Source organism: Sarcophilus harrisii, chromosome 1 (assembly GCF_902635505.1).
Source record: "Sarcophilus harrisii chromosome 1, mSarHar1.11, whole genome shotgun sequence".
NCBI classification, from domain to species: domain Eukaryota; kingdom Metazoa; phylum Chordata; class Mammalia; order Dasyuromorphia; family Dasyuridae; genus Sarcophilus; species Sarcophilus harrisii.
The window spans coordinates 276,790,813-276,810,736 of record NC_045426.1 but is presented as its reverse complement, the minus strand read 5'-3'; the positions used below and the strand labels follow the sequence as shown (position 1 = coordinate 276,810,736).

Sequence of the window (19,924 nt, the reverse complement as noted above, 5' to 3'; positions counted from 1 at the left end):
TGGATGATCTCCAATATCCTAGCTCTAAATCCTACAAAGCTGGATAAAAGTTCATGGGCTGGTCATAATGAAAACTAAGTTATGTAAAGGGTAATTGTAATGTAACAATGAAGTTATGGATATTCACTATGTTCACTAGAGAAGGGAAAAAAGGGGAATGGATTTCAACTACAGAAGGACAGATTTAAATTGGATATTATTTTCTATTAGAATGAGATAAGGAAATCAATGCAGTGCATAATGAGCTCTCAAAATATTTTTCAATTTTTTTTAAGAGAGCTTTTTAAAGATGGTAGATGGGTCTGTATACCAAAAAAGGTTATTAAAAAGGGGAAAGGATCCACATGTACAAAAATGTTTGTAGCAGCTTTTTGTAGTGGCAAATAATTGGAAATTAAGTGGATTCCCATTAGCTGGAGAATGGCTGAATAAGTTATGATATATAAATGTTATGAAATATTTTTCTTTTTTTTATTTATTTAATAGCCTTTTATTTACAGGTTATATGCATGGGTAACTTTACAGCATTAACAATTGCCAAACCTCTTGTTCCAATTTTTCACCTCTTACCCCCCACCCTCTCCCCTAGATGGCAGGATGACCAGTAGATGTTAAATACATTAAAATATAAATTAGATACACAATAAGTATACATGACCAAACCATTATTTTGCTGTACAAAAAGAATCAGACTCTGAAATATTGTACAATTAGCTTGTGAAGGAAATCAAAAATGCAGGTGGGCATAAATATAGGGATTGGGAGTTCAATGTAATGGTTTTTAAGTCATCACCTAGAGTTCTTTCTCTGGGTGTAGCTGGTTCAGTTCATTAGTGCTCCATTGGAAATGATTTGGTTGATCTCCTTGCTGAGGATGGCCAGAGCCATCAGAACTGGTCATCGGATAGTATTGTTGTTGAAGTATATAATGATCTCCTGGTCCTGCTCATTTCACTCAGCATCAGTGCGTGTAAGTCTCTCCAGGCCTTTCTGAAATCATCTTGTTGGTCGAAATATTTTTCTATAAGAAACGATCAATAGGTTGATTGCAGAAAGGCCTGGCAAGACTACATGAACTGATACTAAGTGAATTAAATAGAAAACACTGTACACAGCAACAAGATTATGTGATGATCAATTCTGGTGGATATGACTCCTTTCAACAATGAAGTGATTTAGGCTAATTCCAATGGACTTGTGATGGATAGTCATCTACATCCAGAAGACAGGGATGTAGGTACTGAATGTAGATCACAATTTTCACCTTTTTTTTGTTGTTTTTGTTTGCTTGCTAATTTTTTCTTTCTCATTTTTTTCCAGTTTGAACTGACTTTTCTTCTGTATGATAAATGTGAAAATATGTATAGAAGAACTGCACATATTTAACATATATTGGATTATTTGCTGTCTAGGGAAGGGGGGAAAGGGAGGGAAATTTGGAAGATGAGGTTTTGCAAGAGTGAATGTTGAAAACTACCTTTGCATATATTTTGAAAATAAAAAGCTATTATTTAAAAAAAAATACAAACCTACCAAAAGTTCTAAAATGACAATGCATCAACAACCCATAAGGCTTCATAGTAACATGGATGTAGTCATTCAACTTCTTGAATCTTCAGTTTCCAACTGCAAAATGGGGATACTGGTAGTCCCCAGATCACAGCATTGTGATGAAGCTGTAAGATTATGTAAGATGCTTTGCAAAATCTAATGGCACTATATAAATGTTAGGGTTTTTTTTTTTTTAGTTCTGTGATTGTCTTATGAAATGAACTGGGGCAGAGGGAAGACTATGAAAGAGAATAGTCCTTTCATGAGTACAACTATTCTTTTTAATCCAAAGCTAAGGATTCAAAAGAAGGTACAGCACCTTGCATATAATAATAATAAAAAAAAAATGCCATAAGCCAATTAAAATGTCTGAATTGATATAAACCTATCAGAATCCCATAGCTCTCTCCATAACTAAGATAAAACACAATGAGAGTCATACTATATAAATAACCTTGAAACTCTACCAGAAATAGAAGAGCTCCTGATATTTACTTCTGGCCTTGTTAAAACAGGAGCACTTTATTAATACTCAGGTTACAGTTAAAACTTCTATAAACATTCAGCATAATTTAACATAATAGTAAACCATTTATTAAAAACACTACTTAATGGCTAAGGAATAGATTAGTTGATCAGTGGAATAGGTTAGGTTCAAGGGATAAAACAGTCAACAAATATAGCAACTTAGTCTTTGACAAACCCAAAGACCCCAGCTTTTGGGATAAGAACTTACTGTTTGATAAAAATTGCTGGGAAAATTGGAAACTAATATGGCAGAAACTAGGCATTGATCCACACTTAACACCGTACACCAAGATAAGGTCAAAATGGGTTCATGACCTAGGCATAAAGAATGAAATTAATAATAAATTAGAGGAACACAGGATAGTTTACCTCTCAGACCTGTGGAAGGGGAAGGACTTTATGACCAAAGCAGAACTAGAGATCATTACTGATCACAAAATAGAAAATTTCGATTATACCAAACTGAAAAGTTTTTGTACAAACAAAACTAATGCAGACAAGATTAGAAGGGAAGCAATAAACTGGGAAAGTATTTTTACAGTCAAAGGTTCTGATAAAGGCCTCATTTCCAATATAGAGAATTAACTCTAATTTATAAAAAATCAAGCCATTCTCCAATTGAAAAATGGTCAAAGGATATGAACAGACAATTCTCAGATGAAGAAATTGAAACTATTTCTAGTCATATGAAAAGATGCTCCAAGTCATTATTAATCAGAGAAATGCAAACTAAGACAACTCTGAGATACCACTACACACTGTCAGATTGGCTAAGATGACGGGAAAAAATAATGATTGTTGGACGGGATGCGGGAAAACTGGGACATTGATGCATTGTTGGTGGAGTTGTGAACGAATCCAACCATTCTGGAGAGTAGTTTGGAACTATGCTCAGAAAGTTATCAAATTGTGCATACCCTTTGATCCAGCAGTGTTACTACTGGGATTATATCCCAAAGTGATTATAAAGAAGGGAAAGGGACCTGTATGTGCACGAATGTTTGTGGCAGCCCTTTTTGTAGTGGCTAGAAACTGGAAACTGAGTGGATGTCCATCAGTTGGAGACTGGCTGAATAAATTGTGGTATATGAATATTATGGAATATTACTGTTCTGTAAGAAATGACCAACAGGATGATTTCAGAAAGGCCTGGAGAGACTTACACGAACTGATGCTGAGTGAAATGAGCAGGACCAGGAGATCATTATATACTTCAACAACAATATTGTATGATGACCAGTTCTGATGGACCAGGCCATCCTCAGCAATGAGATCAACCAAATCCAACAGAGCAGTAATGAACTGAACCAGCTATGCCCAGAGAAAGAACTCTGGGAGATGACTAAAAACCATTACATTGAATTCCCAATCCCTATATTTATGCACACCTGCATTTTTGATTTCCTTCACAAGCTAATTGTACAATATTTCAGAGTCTGATTCTTTTTACAGCAAAATAACGTTTTGGTCATGTATACTTATTGTGTATCTAATTTATATTTTAATGTATTTAACATCTACTGGTCATCCTGCCATCTAGGGGAGGGGGGTGGGGGGGGTAAAAGGTGAAAAATTGGAACAAGAGGTTTGGCAATTGTTAATGCTGTAAAGTTACCCATGCATATAACCTGTAAATAAAAGGCTATTAAATAAATAAAAACAAAACAAAACACTACTTAATTCAAATCAATATTTAGGAATTACTGATTTTACAAAAATCTACAACATATTGAAGGTATTTACCTAAAATTTACTAGTTGAGCTTTTTTTGGGTAGCTTTTTAGATTGTTGTAGCTTTCTATAAAACAATATTCCCTTTGCAATTAACTCTGCCCCTTCCATCCTAATTTTCCCAGGTCTATAAAAAACAATAAATCCATAATAAATCTTTCCTCCTAAGCATTTTGTAATCATTACTAATATTGTTAAAGTTTTATCTTGTTTTCTATCATGTCAGACTCATCTTAGTGCCTTTTTTGATAGAATTAATAAAACTGGCATAAGAGGGCAATGGTGTAAATATAATTTACCTACATTTTAACAAAATACTAGATAACTGTAAATACAACTTGTTAAATGTCAGGACTCCAAAAGCAATTATTATTATTAGTTAAATGTCAACCTAGATGCCTCTAGAGCAGCAGTCTTCAAATTTCTTGGTCTCTTGGTCTTGAAAACTGAGGACCTAGGACAATGTGTGGATCACAACATAGTATTTTCACTTTTTTTGTTGCTTGCATTTTGTTTTCTCTTTTTTTCCTTTTTGATTTTTCTTCTACAGCATAATTGTGGAAATATATACATAGAAAAATTGCTTATTTAACATATATTGGATTAATTGCTATCTAGCAGAGAGGGGTGAGAAGGGAAGGAAAAAAATTGGAACACAAAGTTTTGCAAAAGTAGATGTTGAAAATTATCTACATTTGTTTTCAAAATAAAACAAAACAAATGTGGATTATATTTATTGATATTTACTATATTAGAAACTAAAATGCCTTAGTAGCATTATGAAAATAGTTTTGAACTCACAGGCTTTATGGAAGAGTCTCGGGGAACTCCAGATATCCCTGCCCTGCGCATTGAGAACCACTATTCTAGAGAAGGGCCCTAGGAATAGGAACTGTGGTTGGCCCTGTACTGTTTATTGATGTTTTCATCAATGCCTTAGAGAAAGATATAGATGGCATGGTTGATTAAATTTTCCATATGGCATAAAAGTGCTAACATCTAACACATTAAATAACAAAATATAAATTCAAAATTTTATCAATAAGGTGGAATACTGGATCAAATTTAGTAAGCTGAAATGTGATAGGGAATAGTGAAAATGTATTATTTGGTTGGAGAAAAAAAAACTTCCAAAGGTACATGGCTAGACAGTAATACCTAATGAATAAATATATCTAAGTGGGTTGCAAGCTCAATAATGCTAATCATTTGGTTAATGGTGTTACTTGGCAGTCAAGAGAGCAAAAGCAATCTTGGGCTGTGAGGAGAGAGGTCTAGTGTCGAAGAATTAGATGATAATTCCACTTGTACTCTGGCCTAGTCAGACCATATCTGGAGTATTTTGTGTAGTTCTGAGTACCACATTGATCATCTGAATAATGTCCAAACCAGGACCAGGATGGTGAAGAGCTTTTAGTTTTTGTCATGTCATCCTACAAGGACATGTTAAAGTAAGAGTTAGGCATATGTAGGCTGGCAAAGAGGAGGCACAAAAGAGAAATGACAGATCCTTTAAAGTACCTGAAAATCTAATATGTAGAAAAGGAATTTGACTTAGTGTGCTTGATTTGAAAGAGAAGAAATAGAAGCATAGGGTAGAAAATGCAAAGAGGAAAACTGGGAATTGATGTAAAGAAAAAATTCCTAAAAATCTACTAAAGAGGTAGTAAGTTTCTCTCTCGTCAGAGATTTTGCAAAGGGTATCCTTTTTTCAGATACAAGTGGACCAGATGGCTTCTGACCTCCCTTCCAGCTCTCAAATTCTGTAATTTGTTATTTTGTTTAGTTATATTGTTCACTTCTGTGCTGTTAGTCAATTTATTTTTTTAAATTAAATAAGTTATATTAATTTAGAACTTCAAACAAATCAAGCTGTGATGTAACAAACCATTTTATTTATATAAAGCAAAGAAATAAATCCTTTAACAAGAAAATCAGCTTACCTTGATGAAGGTGTACTGACACTTTAGTGCAAGATTACATGCCACAGTTACTAAAGTTCTATGTTCTGGGCTGTTACCAAACAAGTACTTTCACTTTCATACACAAAAAGTATTTTTTTTTTTAAAGGAATCTCCAGTGCAGCCAACTTATTTCATTGTTCTGCAGCCTACCACACAATATTGATACCCTGTTAATGTTACTGATACACATTCATGCACCTCCAGATTCTATTTTCAAAATGTTTAACTCAGTGATCATAACTAAACATGATTCCTTATATCTTAAGGGCTTCAGAATTTTAAGGGAAACTTTGTGCTCTGTATTCCATATTTTCATTTTTGAAGAACATCTTTTTTATCATATCATATTTTTATCACAGAAGTAATCAAGTCATATGGTCACAATAAACATCAATTTACCTTCTTTTATAAATTTTTGCTTACTTTTGATTTTGACTCGCATTTTACTTATTTTGATTTTGACTTACTTCTAAGAATTACAATCTTATAATGACTGTAATAAAGGTCATCCTACAAGGACATGAGAGTAGAATCACTCTCCTGGAGAGCTTCTGATCACATTTAAAATCATATAACAAATGCAATAAAAACCATGTTACAAGGACATGATAGCAGAAAACTCTCCTTGGAGAGATTTTTAAAATTAAACACATTTCAATCCTTAATGATTGTAATAAGATACGTTAGAAGAATTACTCTCCTGGAGAGATTTTTGGACAAATTTACAAACCAGTCATTAACTGCAATTGTGATTTCTTTTTTTTTTTTTAAAAGTAAAATTCTATGAAAAATATGAGATTAGAGAAGAGAAATGAGTAACATAACAGAGAAAAGCAAGAAAAGTTCTAAGAATGGAAAACCATGTACATAACAGTTAAGTCTTTAAATAGATATAGAAGATATAGCATGAAGATTTAACAGAAAGCAGTAGACTCACGTGGAATATAAATACTAAAAACACCATTCTTTAAAATGTCTTAATACAGTTTATGTATGTTTCAGACTTCACATTGTTTCATTCAATCAGATGCTTCCTGAATTTTAGATGTTACTGAAAATAAATGGATGAGTTTTCTAAAATAATTCACTTGTGAAAAATAATTTTATAATTATTGTGGTTTGGTTTACAGAATTCCAGCAATCATTAGTCATCTACAAAAGTTAATCGCCCAGGTCCCTCATTCTTCATCCATCTCCTGTATCTCTTCCATCGAGAGTCATTTGCCTTTTTCTTCTTTAGCTCCTCCTCTTGTTCCTGTTTGTAGAGCTGCATAGAAACACACAAAATGAGCAACAGCACATTCCTGGGATCTCTTCCCAAATGAAGTGACTTCCCTAAACACAAACAGTAGGATACCAATTTGTTAACTCAAAACTCTGATGTACCCATCAACATTTTGATATGAATGCCTCCTCCTCTACCAGTTTCCATTATAACCCTTCCAGACTTCCTTTGTATTTCTGATCATTTCATGGCTCAATTAGAGCCAAGAAAACTAATAAACTAAAGGGCCACATGGCTTCCACTGTGAAGTAGTCTGATTCTGGGGGAATATCTCAAGCCTTTGCAATTTACAACCCACCAGCTTAGCCTTTGAGAACCCAGGGTCTTAAAAACTGGTCATAGTTAATTTAGCATGTTATAAAAAACTAATCTAGTTTGGAACAAATATGTTTGTGTTTTAAAAGACTCTCTAACCAGAGATCCCCAAGTACTTCCAAAGTACACTTTAGCACTGTAAATAAAAAAAAGGCAGGGATATTTTATAAAAGTAATTCCCTAGTAAGGTGAACATAAAACTTTCTAACTTTTCATATCAAGACTTTTGTCTTTTGTTCACTGATGGAACATGAGATCCAAATTTTAAAAGATTTAAACATTTTCTTTTTGTCTTGGCTAATAGTCATTAAAGAGGAACTATGCTTTTTCCATCACCAAACTAATAGTTTCTATGTTTAATTGATGACTTTTCTGTTTTAATTAGTGTAACAAAATGGCATCTTTGAACAGTTTTTTAAATGCCTTTTTTTCCCTCCCTGGCAGAACTAAGTGCCTCTAATAAGTCAAACTATAAGAGTCTGGAACTGAGATGGTTAAACTACTTCAGAAGATAAGCTCAGAAAAATTCACTAACATAAAAACAATGAGCTAATTATACCTTGTTTTTATCTATTTGTTAAATAAACACACATTTAACATGCTAAAACATTCTACAATTCTACATTTCACTTGCTCTATACACTTAAAACTGAAATATATTTCTTAATGTACATAATTTGTAATGAACAGACTAGCTCTCTGGAAGAGCTTTGGATGAGCCTTGGTCTTAGGTCAAAGAATGAAGAAGGCAGGAGAACCACCAAGAAGATCTGTTTCTGTCTCCTCTATGTTTGAGTTCTTGTCTGTGTCTTCTCTGTGGCAGTGTCTGAGTCTGAGCTTGAGCTCTCCCTCTCCAGTCCTCTCAGCCCTTAAATACCTCAGTATGATTACATCATTATATCACACTAAGTATATGTGAACTAGAGAACCATTATATCATCAATCACAGTGAGTAAAAACCCTGCTGTAAGTACCCTTGCTTCAAGTGTACCTTACCCAGAGTTCAGGCCCTTTACAATAATTAAATTGATATTTTACTATATAATGAAATCTTTTTAATTAAATTGATATTTTACTATATAATGAAATCTTTTTAGACAGACACCTGTCAAAAAGAACACTGCTTTGAAATTGAGAAGCCACAAAATCACAGGTAATTCACTCAAATTAAAGGTTTTGCTATGTTACATTCCTATTTCAAATACACATTTATTCAACTACTTAAAACAATAGCATTCTCATGATCTCAATTTATAGATGAAGAAACTGAGGACAGAGAAAATCATGGGTATTTTTCCAAGAAGAAAAAAAGCTTAATTAGTAGCAAGCATTTTGGAGCTCAATTCTGCTCAGTATATTCTGCAGGATCATCACTCACATCCTGTCCCCCATGCAATGGTATACACCCCAGGGCTCTATCCTGGGCCTTCTTTCTCTACACCCTCTCTTTTGGTCTTTTTATTAGTTCCTATAAATTGAATTATGCAGATTACTCTGAAATCTATATATCTTCTCATCATTTTCTACTAATAAACTCTAGTCTTATATTCTCAAATACTTGCTGAATGTTTGACAATGGTATGTCAAACTACACATCTAAAGTTGAACACATTATACTCTCAAGAAGTTCCAGTGCTTTTCTTGTCATTAGGATAAAATTTAAACTACAGGTGACTGAAAACCTTTTACAAACTAGTTACAACTTATTTTTGAAGGTTTTATGCCCTTTACTCTTCTCCAAGAAGTTTATGCTACAACTAAACTAGCTTGCTTGATAATCCCTTGTATGCCTTGGAACAACCTATACTTGGAATGTATTTCATCCTTATCTGCACCACAGAATCCTTCACTACCCTTAAAGCTCAGGTCTAGTATCATCTCCTAGTAGCAAGCATATCCTGATGCTCACAGCTACTTAGGGATTTTGGCCTCAACCTCAAAACCACTCCTGAAGGCACTTTTGTACATATTTTACAACTATTACGTTATATACATGCTACTTTCCCTAATAAAATCCAAGTTTCTTTGGGACAAGAGCTTTCCTTTTTTGTATCCAGAGGACACAGTGTTTGACACATAGTAAGAGCTTAAAAAACATCTAATGGATGCATCTTTAACTTCTCAAGGAATAATTTAATGTAATTATTCAGAAACACTATTATAGGCATACTTTTTAGAATCACTAATAAATTTTTTTTTTAAAAACAGCAAGCATTTGAATAATTTCTTTCATTAACTCTGAAGTGAAAAATCATTGTTTTGATTATATTTTATTAAAAATAAACATTTGAGATTAGGTTCCAAAACTGATGCAATTCAGATAAAGTGAACTAGGCCTGAAAATCTGGTTAATTCACTTTCCTGTGCAAAATTTAAATAAGGCAGCTTCTACTTAACCATTGCAGTTTTGTTACCATGAATGGCACAGAGAAATCAGACCAGAATGAATTTTTCAGAATCCTTTTGGCTGTTAGATAATACTATATGAAAATTATTCTAAAAGATTTGTAGTTAATCTTGTAAAGAAAAAATATAGGTAGCAAAAGAAGTTGGTTTCGCCTCCCCCCTCCCCCCTCCCCCATATATCTTCTTTTGCAATAGTTATTTCTTCCATATAGTGATTTTTCCTGTCTCAGTTTCAATATATCATGGGTTGATAGAAGAAAGTAAATGGGAATTTGGGGGGAATTTTGCAAAAGCTGGAGATATGTGAAGACCAGCAGACTACACAGAAACATTTAGAAACTCAGAAATGCATAAAATATGTGTGTAGTATTGTATGACATCAATATGTTTTATCTTCTAATACTATAATAACTCAGATGACTTCTCTGGTACAAAAGGAGGTGTAAAAAATTTAAGGATTTTCCAGTATGAAAGAATGCAATGCCCCTAAGCTCTCAATGTGGCAGGAGTTTAAGAAACAGTTTAAGAAAATTAAGCATTTTTCTACTTAAAACATGAAAGAATACATTCAATTATCAAAGCAATTCAAACTACTCACTTCATAGTTCTCTCTTATCCATAGCTTCATTTGAAGAAAAGTTTCTTTCTGATGATCTTCTAAACTGTCAAACTGAGATTCTGACATTTTCATATATTTACGTATGAGATACAACCTCTCTTCTTCTCCATACTCTTGACCTTTAATATTAAAATGATAAATCCACCGGCAATACCAGACTATGTATGCACACAGGTGATAAGGAGCTAAAATAATCTGAAATAGCAGAATATCACATACTTTAGGTTTCTGATAGCCTCCTTTTATATCTATTTTACTTTTTATAATGTTTTTGATGATATTTTCTTCTTCCTCACGGATTTCCTCCTTGGAACGTCTGTTTTTCCCTTTTTCTTTGGCTTTGTTAAGCAGCCCTTGCTGCTTGGCAATTTCAGTTGCTTGAATACGATACTTTGGCACCGTGGCTAAATATTTGATGGCCTCGTTATAGCTACTCCACCAGCTGAAAAACTAGAAATATTTAATAAGGAAAACACAGTCACTTTTACTTGCATTTTATATGATTTTAAATCAAGCAACACAAAATTATCTAGTAACCTAAATCACCCATTCATCTCTATTAAACAGAAATAGTCTTGCACATATGGGAAGACAAAATCAAGACCAATTTCAAACATTCAAAAATGTTCATATATAAACAATGAGTGGCAGCAAGAGCTTACCTTGATATGTTTTACAGCTACAAAACATTAACTGGCTTTCCCAGTCACACACTTAAATAAGTATTAGAGCTAAGATCTGAACCCAGATTCTCTAAATCTGAAGCTCTTTCCACTACACCATATTGTCCCCACAGAATCTAGAGAAATAGAATAACATTATGTAATAACACTAACTATAAGAGCTAATATGCAGCACTTAGCCTATAATATATACCTTATTTGATTAAATACTTTCAAAAGGTCTGTAAAGTGATCCTTGCTTTAGAGAAGTTGGACTAGACCATGGTCATAGAATTAAGTGTGAGAAGCAGGACTTGAACAAGTTTCTCCCTTACTCCAAATCCAGTACTCTTTCCATTACACCACTCTTCTTCCTCTTTTCTTCCCAGTATGGGAGAAAGAGGCTAAAAGTAAAATAAGTATCAGATTTTCTCCAGCATACAGACAATTTTATTCCAAGGTGATAAGAAGTCTCCCTTAAGGTTGAGATACTTTCAAAAAATGTTCAACACAATGAACAAGCAGTTTTCACAACAGGAAATATGAAATCATGTTCCAAATCACTAAGAGTAAAGTTTCAGCTCACATCCAGAGGCTAGTAAAAAAATGACCAAATATTCCAAACTATTGTAAGAGGCAATGGGACTACAGATCCACTAGTGAAGAAAGTCATACTATTCTGGAGCATACCTAGAAATTATGCTGGAAAAGCCACAAAAAATACATATACTCCTTGGAAAGGTTTTGAATGATTTCACATGTATCATACTTCACACATATCATTTACACAGCATATTGCTTACCTTCTCAATGGGTGGGGGAGGGGCTTTAGAAGAGAAAATTTGGAACTCAAATACATTTTTTAAAAAAGACTAAAAATAAACAAATGATAAAATTGGGAAAATATAAGATATGAACAATATGTATAAGACTATGTGTATACACACACACACATACATGTTTCATTAGGAATGGGCAAACACTTGTTCAAGGAAATAAAAGGCACAGGAAAAGGCCTCATATATACAAAAATATTTATAACTTCATTTTTTATTGTAGCAAAGAACTGGCAGAGAAAAGTGGGTGGAGTTGTGACCTGATCCAATCATTGTGGAAAGCAGTTTGGAACTATGTCCAAAGGACTATAAAACTGCATACCCTTTGATCCAGCCATACTACTACTAGGTCTATATTCCAAAGAGACCATATAAAAGGGAAAAGGATCTACAAGTAAAAAAATGTTTACAGTAGCCTTTTTCATGGTGGCAAAATGTTGGAGCAATACTATGAGTGTAATGAAATACTATTGGGCAATAAGAAATGATGAACAGGCAGATTCAGAAAAATCTAGAAAGACTTGTATAAAATGATACAAAGTGAAATGAGCAGAACCAGGAAAAGTTCATACCAGTCTTAAATCTATTTTCTAACGACATTAAAAAAAAAAAAGATGAACTGATGCAAAGTGAATTGAACAGAACCAAGAGAACATATATCGTAACAGTTATATTATTTGATGAACAATTAAGAATGACTTAAGATATTCTCAGCAATGCAATGATCCAAGACAATCCAGAAGAACTAATTTTAAAGCCTACTTTCTGGCTGCAGAGAAAGAAATGATATTGTTTGAATACTGACCAAAGCATTTTCATTTTTTTCTTCCATACTTTTTATTTTATTCAAGTTTTTCTGTACAAAATGATTAATATGGTAATATTTTACATGATTATACATGTACAATGTATATCTGCTTGCTTATCATTTTGGAGGTGAGGAAATGGAGGAACAGAATTTGGAACTCAAAACTTTAAAAAAATGTTAAAAATTTTTAACTTGAAATTGGGGAAAAAAATAAAATACATTAAAAAAAAACATTAAAAAAAGAAAACAGAAAGAGTTGCTTCAAAGCAAGGGTTTGGAATCACTGAAAAACTATGACATATGTGTGCAATGGAATTTTACCACACAGCAATAAAAAAACACAAAGTTCTTCATGAAACCTTGCTTCTTCTACCCTTCCAAGATACTATGGAGGTGAGACTTAGGGTTCCCAGGGGTTATGTCATGAGACAAAATGCTGAAATTTTAAGTATGCTCCCAACAATAGAATGACTTGGCTATCTTTGGATCAAGCCCAACCAAGTGAAGAGGCTCACAAACAGTATGCCAGTCACTTGGCAATGAAATTATTTGTATATGAACTCCGAACAAAGAAAAATACAAAGAGGTCCTTACACTCTGATGTGGACCCAAGTAGGCTTCCAAAATGATGTTAGAAAGGTAGAAAAGAGGACAGAAGGTTCTAACAAACATGACTTTTAGACTATTTTTAAATATTAACTTGGTATTTGGGTATTCTAAATGTGGGATCCTTGCCACAAATCCCAACGAATGGACATTAACTAGAGAAAACAAACTGTATCCATCTTGACCCTCATGCTACAAACAACAAATAGACAAAAGTTATAGCTAAGCAGTAGGTAGTAGTTCACAGGTTTTTCCAAGAGAATCAAAAGAGTTGGCAGAGTTGGCTTTATTATGAAACATTGTTCCCTGGACATATGATCATATCATATTGCAGTGCTCATGATAAATATTTGTAAAATGACCTCTGTGGAAATAATTTCATGTAGCATGTGCAGCAATTATCTGCCACAAATAAACTGGCAGGGAAAGTTTTATGAAGAACTCAGCAAATACACTCTGATACTCAGTGATGCAAAAGTGGAAATAAGTTAGGATGGAGAGAAGTAGGTTTCAGGGACAAAGAAAAAGGCAAAAGACCAGACCACACAGACATTTTGCACCTGTGCATCATTAAAATATTTCATTGAAGAAGGAAATCTGATAAGTACTAGAAATAGTGAAAACCAAGCAATAGCATAAATTTTAAATTGATTAAATTCTAACAAACAAAAGACTGATTGTTACTCACGTGGGTCATTCCCGAGTGAGCTGTTAATTATGTGGCCAATTTGTTAGAGCAAAGATGACAAAGCTAGGAGACCAAAATGAAAAAAAAAGTTTGTTGTGAAAATTAAAAAAAACTCCATCCTGACCAATTTAGCTGCATTACTGACATGGAGGGGGAAGAAGGAATGGAATTTATTACAATTACTTCACATATAACTTTAATTATTGTAAATCAATTGCCAGAGACTAAAATTATCTTATGAAACAGAGAAAAATACTAATGGGTATGGAGACAGAGTTAATCTCCCAAGGTCATTTAAGAATTGTAAATCTAGCAAAAGACAGAAGGGATTCTCATATGCAATTTGGTACATCAATGCACTCCTTCCACTATCTACACTGCTGCCCATAGAATAAGATGGAAAATTAAAGACAAGTAATAAAAATGTAAGCAAGTTGCAAAGATTTTTTGGTAACAAATTTTTTGAAGTGCTACCACACTTGTTTCTCTAAGCAAACTATCCTGGCTGTGTTTATATTCCACCGTGGAGTATATAATTTACCATCATACACTGACAAAAAGATATGGTGGAATACAAGATCTTCTTACTGCTTGAGGTTTATTATTTTTAAACCTGATCTGGCAGAGCAAAACACTAAATTAAAATGTATTCTTCCAATATGATATCTTTCATGCCTATACCAAAATTATGCAAGATTCCTTAGTAGGTATAATATCAGAGACTTTTGGGAGGATTCCACTTAGTTATATCTGTTGCCAATTCTACCTCAAAAAAAGCTTATAGTCTAATAGGGGAGGTTAAAATGAAAAAAAAAAAAAAAATGAAGTAACTAGAGTAGGGGGAAGGAAAGCTCTGATGTTTGCCCTATGGACTAAATATTGAAGAAAACGGGGAGAAATTCCAAGAGGTGAGGAAGGAGTACATTTCCTGGTATTCCTATGCCAGTAAAAAGGCACAGAGATGGGAGATGAATGTTTTGGCTGAGAAAAGAGCAAGATTAGTTTGCCTAAACTAATAGTTTTTTGGGGGAGGGAATACATGTTTTAGTAAGGCTGGAAAGATACTTTGGGAATGGGATGTAAAATGCATTATCTGACTCTTCTCCAAGTAATTAATACAGTACTCAGTTGTGACATGAATTTTTTTCCTTGAATTTTACTTATTACATTAAAAACACAGAATATTTGAGCTGAAAGAGTTCTTCCTCTAGGAAAAAAACTCTTATTATCTTCAAAGTACATTTCTTTAGAAGGTATCACTTCCCAATTTTGACAATTTTATATCATACAATTGCATTAACTATCCAAAGAGTAATTTATCATTTGAATTCTACCTAGTATCTGGAAATAAGAGTTCCAAAAGAAACATGAAGCATACCAATTACATGATCTTCATGAGCTATTAACTACTTTATTCTTGTAAGTTTTTTTTTTTAAGATACTTGGGGAAAAAAAAAAGTGATACAGCACAGCTAGACTCTAGATTAAAATCAATAAAAGTAAAATACATGTCTTGTTCAAGTTGTAAATTTGTTATGATTCAAATTTTAAAATTAAGTGACTTCAGCACTCATAATCTAGGACTAAAAAACATTTCTATTATGGAAGTCAAATGGGAATGAGATTGCTAAATAAGATGTAGGACTAAAAGACACTTCAAAGGCCACCTAATACAATCCCCTCATTTGACAGATATAGAAACTGAGACCCAAGAGGCTAAATGACTTGCTCAATGTCACACGCATAAGTAAAAGAATAATGATTTGAAACTAGGTTCTCAGAGTGCAGAACCTGGACCTTCTGAATTATATCACACTATCTCCTAGTTCCTAAATAGGAAGCTCCAGAATTTCTCTTCCTAATTTCTATTTAAATTACAAATTAACTCTATTCAGAAATAGTTACAAAAAAAAAAACATAAAGTCAACAGTAAGCAAGGAAATATTTTCAAATGAGTCAGCATCAAGTCTTTCAGAAAAAAAAAATCCTAACTTTTCCAATTCTCTGAAGTACAAGAATTAACTCACAAAAATTGCCTATTCCTACCAGAAACTTCACTGAAATACCAGTATAAATAAATATTTCATATAAACTAAGACAAAATGCCTTAAATTTTATTTAAATTTGAATACTTACATAGAGTTGCAATCATACTCATGTATTCATATCTTGTCTTAAAAATACTACACTTCGGGGGAGCTAGTTAGTGTAGTGGACAGAACATCAACCCTAAAGTCAGGAGAACCTGAGTTCAAAACTGGCCTCAGACACCTAACACTTCCTGGCTGTGTGATCCTGGGCAAGTCACTTAATCTCAATTGCCACAGCAAACAAATACATAAATAAAAATAGTACACTTCATGACTGATTTTCTCCTGTACTCAGAAGAAAAAGTATTTTTAAAATATTTTAGGATGCATTTTTTAAAAGGAAAAAAGTATTAAATAAAATTACTATATATATAAAAAATAAGACAAGGGAATAATTGTCCCAATATTATGAAATGAGCTCCAGAAAATAGTAACCATTTTCCCAAAGCAAATGAGTTTAGAAACTCAGTACCTCAAAACTTACATTCTTTGAGCTTCTGGTTAAAGACCCTAGTATTTGCAAACTTTGAAAGGCAACTTTCAGTGAATTACACAAATCAAAGTAGTGGAAAAATTTTTCTTTAACGTAAATGGAAGAATGTCTTCTTACAGTATGCTAGATGCTTTAAAGATATTGAAGAGGGTATGCGGATTTCCTGAAAGGGGTAACAGTTGTACCTATAGATCTCCTAAAGAAAACATTCTAAATTAAAATGTGTAGAGGTTGCTAGTTATGGAAACAATAGATGAACCAAAGAGGAAACCAGAGATCCATTTTTCCCACCACTATTAGGAAGAAAGAAACACTTTCTACTTCTTAATGGAAATAGAAAAAAATGAACTTGCTTAAATTTAGAATTTGGCTTTTAAAAAAAAGTTAAATTTAAATGGATATTCTAATTATTATTATTTTTCTGAGGCAAATGGTCCTATTTTTTTTTTTTAATTGTCACAATCACCTGCCTAAAGATATAATAACCACAACCCTGCTACAATCTTAACTTAGGAAAAGATCTTAGAAGATCATATAATCCAACCTACTCATTTTACAGATAAGCTCCTTAAGAAAAGCTTAAGGACTCTTCTTTATACCAAAGCAAAACATCTTGACTTGCAATAATGATAAATTTGTCTTTTTAGATGAAGGATCTAATGAGGATTTCTATTCAGGATCTGAGTCTCACTAAAAGAGAAGAATTAGCTGTTGGAATGGAATAGATGGGAATTGGGAGGGAGGGAAGAGCAAAGGAGTAATAAGGCTCAGAATGAGCTGAGGCAATGAAGAAAGCTAATGACAGCAAAAAGAAGAGGGTTTTTAGAAAAGCTTTGAGGGTAAGAGCAAAATTTGAGGAGTCACTTCTACTTAGGATGGATGAGACAATGAAAGTTAATGGAGAGTTAAAGTTACCTGGACAACAAAACCTACATCCTGGAGAAGTACTTGAAAAATTAAGAAGTTAGGACTGCTACACCAATATCAATAATCTTTCAGAGACCAGAGAGAATAAGATCACTGAGAACAGCTCTGAAAAGAGGTTAACTGGAGAAAGGTCATTTTCAAAAGAGAAAAAAAGAATATAACCTGCAAAAAAATTAAAAAATAATAAGTGAATGAACTTGATTTTGATTACTAAAAAAATTCTAGAATATACTTTTAGAAGGTTAGTGATCAAAAATAACACAGCTTAACTTTATAAAACATGGTTATAAAAATTATAGATCAAAGAAATATAAAATGTAAGCAGATTTTGGAAAAAAATCTATTATAAAGTTATAAAATGATTTTGGCAAAGCATCGATTATTTTATGGAGAAGATGAAATTGCAAATAATACATTTAGATGGCTCCAGAACTGATGGAAAGATCGGACCAAAAAAGAATCCTAATGGTTCCATGTCAATTTGGAAGAAGAATTCTAAGAGAATACTCCAGGGAACCGTATTTGGTACTATGTGGCTTAAAATTTTTATTACTAGGGGCAGCTAGATGGCACATAGGTCCTGAAGTCAGGAGAACCTGAGTTCAAATCCAGTCTCAGAAATTTAACATTTCCTAGCTGTGTAACCCTGGCCAAGTCACTTAATCCTAATTGCCTTAGTAACAATAGCAAAAATGTATTACTAATTTGGAAAAAAAGAATGGATGGCATCCTTATCCAATATGTAGATGACATTAAGAAAGACAGCTAGTTAATGCACTAAACAACAATCAGGATTCTGAGAGATCTAGACAGGGTATAACTCTAGGATAAATGTAGTAAGATTAAATTTAATAAGGATTAATGGGGGAAAAAAAATCTCTTATTGAGATTCAAAACATCAAAAGTAGAGGGAGGTGTACATAGCTAGACAGTAGTTTCTATGAAAAAGTAGCTGGGCAGGGGCACAATATGAATCAAGAGTATCATATATGATATATACTGGTGATCTACATTAAAAAAGGCATAGCTTTCCAGTAGTAAAGTGGTGATAGTTCCTACATTGTAGTGTAGTCAGACCACATTTGTAACTTAACTATATTCAGTCTTCAAGTTCACATATAAGTACACTGAAAATCTAAAGAAGGTTCAGATAAGGACAAAGACATATAGAAGAGCCTCAAGTTCATATCAATGATCATTTGATTAAAAAAAACGACAACAACAACAAATTCTGAGGATGTTAAACCTGGAGAAGAAAAAACTGGGCAGAGTCAGGGAAGATTCTGACTATAAGAATTTGAACATAATACTTAAAAAAGCAGTTTAACCAGAATGACCTGTAATGAATAATCCTGGTCCTGAAAAATTGTTAAGGAGTCATACCCACCTCCTCTCAGTATGAAAAGTGGTATAAATTATCAGACACAGCTATTTTGTTAGCTGGCTTTGTTTTTCTTGACAAAGAAGATTTATTGGGGCTGAAAGGGGGAAAGGGATAAGCCCTTAAGGAGAAATAAGTATAGTGGTAAAGAACAAAAATTTAAAAATTAAGTTATTCTTTATAAATAATACTTACACTCAATTAAATAGCTGGATAAATGAACCTTTCTTTCACAAAAGCAAAATTTAATCTAAAGGTGAATATAAAAGTTAATTGTATATATAATTTACACAGATACATTTAAGAATCTATTCCAAAATAGACTCATTATAACAAAAAATATTGTCTAACTGCTCAAAGAAAAAAAAATGTACCTGAAACATGGAGATAGCACACACAGTGACTAAAATGACAATTCTGACATCCACTTTAGGAGCTAACCGCCTACTGTAGTAGTGATAATAATGGCTGTAGTACTCTTCAGGATGATCCAGCATATAATCATAATCTTTACGTGTTTCTTCATCCTACAAAATGCAAGATAGGACATGTTATCAATTTAGACCTTCAACTATCTAATATGTGAAATTTGGAACATTTTATAACCTGGTATAAGGATTGATTTTTCACTGACGTAACAAAATTACTTTAAAATGTTAAAACCTAAGCCTCTGTTATATTTAACAATTTAAATTATCAACACTAGAAAACTTCTTTCTACAAACCAAAAACCAAAAAAAAGAGAAAATTTTTCTAAAAAGTTGAATATTAAATACTGGGAATATGAAAATTAGTATTCCCCTGGAATTCAACATTATTAATTTCTTTAAGGCATCATAATGGATCTAAATTCAGAAGTTGGGCTTAAATTCCAACTATGCTATTTTTTTTATTCATCTGTTTATAATCACATCCTTCAGTTTTATTTTTTTATCTCCATATCTTATCTAAATTTTATCCCCACCAACCAACACATAAGAAGTGTTTATTAAAAGTCTGTTGAATGGCTCTGGAGCTATATGACTGAACTGTTT

At 32.9% G+C, this 19,924-nt stretch overlaps 1 protein-coding gene across 1 annotated transcript in view; it reads right to left on the bottom strand.

Annotated features, from left to right (window-relative positions):
- Positions 1–5,679: 5,679 nt before the first annotated feature.
- The window catches only part of DNAJC25 (DnaJ heat shock protein family (Hsp40) member C25), a 17,194-nt gene continuing 2,949 nt past the window's right edge, over positions 5,680–19,924 (bottom strand). The window contains exons 2-4 of the mRNA XM_031942864.1: positions 19,265–19,417; positions 10,379–10,849; positions 5,680–7,041 (exon numbers count right to left, since the gene is read on the bottom strand). Coding sequence (XP_031798724.1) covers positions 6,919–7,041; positions 10,379–10,849; positions 19,265–19,417 — 747 coding nt within the window. The 3' untranslated portion in view covers positions 5,680–6,918. The remainder of the gene's footprint in view (positions 7,042–10,378; positions 10,850–19,264; positions 19,418–19,924) is intronic.